A 7,623-nucleotide genomic window follows, 5' to 3' on the forward strand; every position below is an offset into this window, starting at 1 on the left:
CGTATGCAGAGATGAGACTTTTGGGGTAGGGAGCAAGGGTGGCCCCAGGGACCCACAAAATAAGCTGGTTAAAGCGTCCAGGTAGGAGTGCATGGTACCATGGGCCAGGTGAGCAATAGTAACATACTGAAAATGTGCACATTCAGGATTTCAAGGGCAGAAGAGGTAAGATTTGCTGATTTACCATGGAATATGCAGGACAAAACGCAATCAAGATTAGGATTTTGGCCTCAACTGACTTAAATTTCCTTGAGATTCTGAAAAATATTACATGACATGTGACTAAGTTACTAATGTGAGCATAAAGAGAGGGAAAAAGTCTCTGATATGAAAATATATTTCATGCTTTTTTCATCCCTTACATGTACCCCCAAATCCATGCCTTTCCCCCATGCTCTAGGCTGTACTTGCAAGGAAGTCTTGGCATCTTTTGCACTCACTAAGTAGAGAACACCCCAACTGCAGTCATACTCATACAGGAGGAAATGATTTACCTTGGAGATTCACTTCTCAAACCACATCTATTTGGTCTAGGCCAGTACCAGCCTTTCTATACTTTAAAAACTGACTCCAGTTGAATCATCATAATATTCAGATTTACAATGAGTTTTAGGTTCAAAATTAGGGGTTCTGAAAAGCTGCAAATTTACTCAATAGAGAGAAAGGGCCAGCCTGGGTTTTAAGAAAATAGCTTCTTATCAAGTGGCCTGCATCAGGATTCAGAAATCTCTAATATCAGAATGTGTACATCTGCTGAGACCTCATCAAAAACCATTGTGATGAGAAGTGTGATATATTGTCCGTGTAGTACAATGATCCGTGCATTCACTTGTTATAGCCTGAATGTCCCCTGAGCCTGGTGCTGTGGGACTGCTGAGACCAACAGGGAGCAAAACACAACTTCTGCTTTCACGGGATTTATCGTAGCTCCATACTGGGGCAAGGTTTGTTTCACTATAATTATTAAGCTAATAGTTCTAGCTCTGTCCATTTCCCATAGGAACAAGCACGCATCAAGGGATGTAATACAATATTTTCTTCAGAGCCCTGCTTGTGGGAGTTCTTTATCAATATTTTGATAATAACTCCCAACACACCCTCCTGTGGGGCTATGTATTGTATATTCCCAATTTATTGCACAAACCTTCCTTTCCCATGATGATGCATCAACAAGTCAAATTAGAATTTATCTGTTTAGTCTCGTTTCGAAAAAAACCTCTCTCTGCTTAATTCCTTCTGCTTTAATTTTTCATTTCTGAAACACCATTGAACTAGCCCTCTGAAGGTCACCAACAAAACCTCTGCATTCTTATTCTTCTGGATGACCCTGAAATATTTCATTTTTCCTGCCTATCTGTGTGAAATTCTGCCCCAATGGCCTTCGTGCCAAGATCTTCTTACCTCAAGGGATACAGAATTTTGTCCTCTTCCCTCTGTTCTACCCATAGCCCTCTTCTGTTCTGAGCCTGTGTCTGACCCATGCAGGATCTCACTTTACCAACACTTTTATCTATCATTTGTTATTAAGGTTAGAACTTAGGTTACCTATGACTGCTCTACTGAACTTTTCTCTCCAGTTTTCTGAATCCTACTGCACATTTTCATCTATATATGTGAACCAAAGTAGCATCTCTGATCCTGCACAAATCACCTCACCCCTTCCTTGAAAATGTATCTTCTCCCTGACATTTCTTATAATGTCATCAGTACTGAACTTTAAAATGCTCAGGTTTATATTTTAGCCTTTCTTAAAATCTTGTTTATTCCCATCCCTAGTGCCTCAATCTTTTCTCCCATCTGTCTGAAATTTATCATTTCTTTTTCCTCTGGATTCATCCTGGCCTCAAAATTGTAAGCAATATCCTTCCAATAGGTCATTAAATTGCCACCAGTCTTTTTCCTTTAATCAGCGGTTTCCAGATCATTCTTCCTAACATATTACTTATATGATGTCATTCTTATTGTCACATATTGGTAAAGCCTGTCTATTGCTTACCAAACTCCATACTCTTCATCATGTCAGTCAAAGCCAAGCAGCATTTTATGTTAAACAACCTTTCCAAAGTGATCAACAATTATCCCTCTATGTTCAGCTTTATGATGAGGTCAAACTGGACTCTTCCACATAAGCTGAACATACACTATGATTGTTATTGCATTGCTGAGACCTGGAATGGCTTTCTGACCTCAGTCAAACTTCTACTCATTGTTCAAGATCCAATGTTAATGACTTCCCCTCTGTGAACCACGCTGTATTCATGCCCACCAGAATGACGTCTCGGTTTGATGTCGTAGAAGAGCAAGAGTTTGTTATCAGCTAGAGCTAGAATCCAATTATGGCCCTATTATTACCTTGCTCAGATGTTTTCTGAAAATCAGTTTTCTAATCAGTAAAGTAGACAAATGTTGTCTATCTTACAAACTTGACATAAAAATTAGATAAGACCATGGATGTTAAATATCTAATGAAGTTCTTGATACATTTCAAATATTTTGTAAATGTTATTCTGCTGTCCCTACTCTGTATGACTATTATAGTATTTTTATACTTCTCTTAGTCATGTACATTTTTAACTTTTATATTACCTATTATCATTCCAAAATAATTACAGTACCACAAAATAATTAAATTTACTTTGTTAAAAAAATTGGTGTAGAAGGAAAAATAAATATGGAAAAATAAAGTACGATTGAAATAAAGTGAGAGTATATTAGAAAAATTGTTTAGTGTTGATGTCTATGTGAATTAATGTTTCAACAAATATATTTTGTCAATAAATTGTGGTGGACATGGTCTGTTGCTTATACTTCTTGTTTCTTTCCTTTCTTTAGAAAAGAAACTAAATTAAATTAACAAATTATAATTTATCCCACCCAAGTGAAATAAATAAACATTTACTTAAACCAATAAGGTAACTCTGGATACCAGAAATGGACCCATGCCATTTACCAAAATAAGAAAGCATAGATAATGAATCCATGATCAACATAAATAATTGATGAATTGAGGGCTCAGCATAAATCAAAATGTGATGTTCATCTTCCCAATGATAAGGAGGAGGGACAGTCTGTATTCTCTGTCACAGTATTCCATATAATATTGTCTTTAAAAGATAAAATTTTTCTTGCTTCTGTAAGATACTAAGTCACAGAATAAAATAATTTTAGGAGATAACTCATCAGTCACATTTTGTTCCCCTCATCCTACAGAGGAGGTTACAGGTTCAAGAAAGTAAAGACATTTAATGACACACAAATAAAGGGAAAGAGAGCCTACAACTTTGTATTGTGTTTAGACATGGATTGGCTGCCAAGTAGAAACTTTCTCATTGCTCCTCACATTTCTATTCAGAACCTTTTCTGCTTCTTTCACTTTTAAAAACATTGTCTTTTGAAAGTAGTGAATTATAATGCATGAAAAATAACATTACCGTATTGTCGCCAGTCCACAGTAGGGGGTAGGTGCTGCCACAAAATAAGGTTGTTTAGATGATTTAAGTAGGAAGGTAGGGAATGAAAACCCTTCTGATTATACCACACCTAAAAAAAGAAAGATAATTTAATGGCTCTCACAAAATTAGTTCTTAAGTCTGTTTGTCAACTATTCTGGGATATAAAGAACATATGTGTCAATTAACTTCCAAGGCACCTGAGTGCAGGATTCAAAGTAATGTTCCTGCGTGGCTGACAGTGAGCAGTCAATTCCAGTATGCTAATTTTATATTTATCTCAAGCATATAATTTACAGCTAAAAATAGATTAATTTTCCCCAGAACAAATGTGAATGTTGCTCTATAATTATATTCTTACAAGAAAAAAGGAACCAAAGCCTATCATTTTTTTTCTTTCTCAGTTAGTAAGCTAATGAAATTTGACCTGCAAATTAAAAGTGTGGAAGATGATCAGAAAAAAAATGATTACTTTCAAATTAATAACTGAGCATGGAACATTATTTCTCAGAATAAACTGAACTGAACATTTACTGAGCATGGAGAATAAAGTAGCATGCCTGTCAAGAGAAAGGTGAAAATAAGAGAAAGACAATGTTATTAAAGCTAGAATAAGAAGCATCATAAAAAACACTAATCACACCATCAGTATCTATATTTCAAAGTATCAATATTTTAATAAAAATGAAAATATATTATTAATTTGAAAAGCAAGTGAGTATCTTCAAGAACTATGATGACTCCAACTGATGCATTTTGGTTTTAATTCAATTGACTGAACAGCTCATTTCTCTAGAAGAGTCTGCCTTTTGTGACAGATAATCCACTTGGTAGAATTAGAACTGCACCACAGCAAGTTAAGGCTTGGAGGAACCTATTCAAGTTCTCGTAGTTTATGCAAACTTTGGACTAGATCTCAAATCCCTTCCAACTTGAGGGCTTCCAATCTATTTTCTTTCCACCCCTTCATGCTATAACTAATTATTTTTTAACCACAGTCTTGTGTGGCAGCTATTGTGTTCGTGGAAACAGTTAAGTAATAAAATATTGATCATATAGTTAAAAAACCAAAAACAGAAAAAACAAAAACAAAACCCTAAGACACAAGACAGTGTTCCCCAATTCTTTCTCAAATAGCCTGCCTCTTCAGGCAATTCAGAAACCAGACCTCATCTTTCACACCACTCGTTTTAAATATTTTCTTAAGTTCACAGAGAAATCCTTGCCAATCATTTTTTTAAACCCCAAGGGGAAGAAGTGAAACTTGAGACCCACTAACTACAGAACTGTGAGTGTTCAAGGCTATGCCTAAACAGAGTGGGATTTTGTGACCAAAAAGAAAAAGAAAAAGAAAATCTAAAGCAACGTAGACACACAATTCTCCAAAGTAGGGTAAATTCCAAGTTCCTTTGATGGAAAAGTCAAAAGTGAACTGAAGGAGTTTATGTCATATATCAGAGGTGTGTCCACGTCACCCACCCACACAGCTCTGTACTGTCACCCTCCGGGGTCTCTCGCCCATGCCACCCTGCCCCCTCACACACACACACCTGCACAGGCACTAGCCAGATTTCTGGAAATGATAGAAGCTTAAGATTCTGTTGAAGTTATGGGACAGGCTAATCTGGCAGAAAAGCCCACTGCCTGTGGAAAGTGGAACCTCCCACTAGCCCTGTCTGTGACCTCCTTCTCCCCCAAGCCTTGATTCCCTTAACTGCTCAAATGAAGGGAAAAAAATAGAAGACACAATGATAGTCCCTGCCCTGAATTAAGGTTTTTTAATTTGGTTTTGTTTTATTATTTTAATTTTTGTTTTAAAAGTAGAGCGATTAAAAAAAAAACTAAAAATAACACTACACTACAGTACAGAAACAAAAGCAGAGCTTCTTTGATAGAATGGAGCTAGAAAGACAGGAGGCCGCCTGCTCAGCCTCCTTAGCTTCACCCTTTGTAGACTCTGAGACCTCTGTTTGTGTGGTTTTTTTTGTTTTTGTTTTTGTTTTTGTTTTTGTTTTTGTTTTTGTTTTTTTGAGACAGAGTTTTGCTCTTGTTGCCCAGGCTGGAGTGCAACGGTGCAATCTCAGCTCACCACAACCTCTGCCTCCCGAGTTCAAGGGATTCTCTTGCCTTAACCTCCCGAGTAGCTGGGATTATAGGCATGCGCCACCACACCCAGCTAATTTTGTATTCTTAGTAGAGACGGGGTTTCTCCATGTTGGTCAGGCTGGTCTCGAACTCCCAATCTCAGGTGATCCGCCCACCTTGGACTCCCAAAGTCCTGAGATTATAGGTGTGAGCCACTGCACCCGGCTAAAACTTCTGTTCATGATTGCATTAAGGGCCCTAGTTCTTCACCATCTCTGTATCCACGTGCTTTGCTATATGACTTTCATGCCCTCCCAATCTGATGCTGTGCCATGTGACTTGCTATGGCCAATAGAATGTGGCACAAGCAGAGGTTTGAGAGACACGTGTACGTTCCTGAAGGCTCCCTTATGCCTCTGCTATCACTATGGGAGCATGGCCAGACTAATCTGCTGGAGGATCAGATGCAACAGTGGAGCTGAGACCTCCACTGTCATCCCAGCTGAAGCCAATAGCCAGCCAACCACACACATGTTCATTCCTGGCCAAGATCAGCCCAGCTCATTCTGTATTAGAAAAACCTCACAGACCCATGAGCTAAATGAACGTCCATTGTGGAGGCCACTGAGCTTTGAAATTGCTGTTGTAGAGCATTATTGTAGCCATAGAATACCAACATAGTGATTTACACTGGAATAAGGTGTTACTGTACCAAAAACTGAAAATAGTTGGCATCGCTTTTGAGAACAGCAAGTTGGGGGACAAAGAAACAATCAGAGAAGCCTGGAAATACATGATAAAATACTTAGGAATACTGGAGAAAAATAATAAAAAACAAACTGCTATAAATAGCTGAAAAAAGGATGATGCATATTACAGTGTGAGAACAGTGGGTAATATTATCACCTGTATTAACTTCAAAGATGGAAATGGTGCCCAATAAACATTTTGACCTGGGTATGGAGCTCTCTACAGAGAATGTTGAAAGACATGGCCTCAGAAGAAAGATCAAGTCAAGGGTGCGATTGTAAGAACTTTGTTGAGATCTTCAAAGAATGATGCTGCTTAGAGACTCTCTCAGGGGGACACAGGGCTTTTAGGAACCTAAAGGGTGTTGTCCCCTAGTATTCTGGCATTCCCCAAATGCCACTAATTAATTTTAGAGAGAGCAGCATATCTCAACAATATCGTGAGAGTAGCTTGTGGATCTCAGTTAGAAAACTAGAAAACCTAGAGTGCTTTATAGGAAGCTGTATCAAGAAGGTACCCCAGGCTGGAATACAAGTAAAATGTAAATAGCTCTCTAAGAACCCAGCTGTCCACAGGCAGGAAGCAGGCTGAGAGCTACTCAAACGGCGTATTTTAAAGTATCTTCACACACAGCCATAGAGGGCAATGGAAGGGAAAGCACCTCACAGAGTAGAGTTAAGGGCCAATGCAGATGATGAGCTGGGGAACATTCCCAGGATGCAGAACCAGGGCCTGGCTAAGGAGCATCCCAAATTCCCCACAGCTAGTGGGGCCTGGCACCATCTGTTATGCACAGCCCACAGCAGCACAATCCCACAGACTCATGAGCGAAATGCATGTTTACTCTTCATGTTACTAACGGTTTGCAGTTGTTTGCTATATAGCATTATTTTGGCAATAAATGATTGATTTGCAGAGTTGCAAGGAACAGATTTTAAAATGTTCTGGAACTCCTGATCCGTTCCTTTATAAACTGGCCTTTACTTGAGAAAGGTTTTATAAATTCTTTAAGTAATAAATGCATACTTTGTGATGATGTTAAAGTTAGCATTCAGGACTTAAAAGAGTTCAAAGAAAAAGCTTTTCTTTCTTTCTTTCTTTTTCTTTTTCTTTTTCTCCCAAGATGGTTTTCTAAAACTAGGCTGTGTTCTGGAAATAAGCTGTGGGATTTCCTTCCCTACCAGTCCATAAGTCATGAAGTGATAAAGTCCAATAAATGAAATAGGAAATTAATCTTCTTTTAGGAACATACTATGACACCCCAGAACAGACCTTTCATCTCAGGAATAACAGCCCCTCAGAAAAGTAACTAAGTAGCTATAAGAAAAAAAAAAAAAAA

General features: G+C 38.1%; 1 protein-coding gene across 2 annotated transcripts in view; it reads right to left on the reverse strand.

The window, feature by feature from the left end:
* Nucleotides 1–7,623, reverse strand: part of LOC105535388 (ATP-binding cassette sub-family A member 13-like) — a 231,519-nt gene that overhangs the window by 159,041 nt on the left and 64,855 nt on the right. For both annotated transcript variants that reach the window (XM_011974456.1, XM_011974457.1), the window contains one exon: nucleotides 3,432–3,540. In XM_011974456.1, the coding sequence (XP_011829846.1) occupies nucleotides 3,432–3,540 (109 nt within the window). The remainder of the gene's footprint in view (nucleotides 1–3,431; nucleotides 3,541–7,623) is intronic.

This window comes from Mandrillus leucophaeus, unplaced genomic scaffold (assembly GCF_000951045.1).
Source record: "Mandrillus leucophaeus isolate KB7577 unplaced genomic scaffold, Mleu.le_1.0 Scaffold1454, whole genome shotgun sequence".
NCBI classification, from domain to species: domain Eukaryota; kingdom Metazoa; phylum Chordata; class Mammalia; order Primates; family Cercopithecidae; genus Mandrillus; species Mandrillus leucophaeus.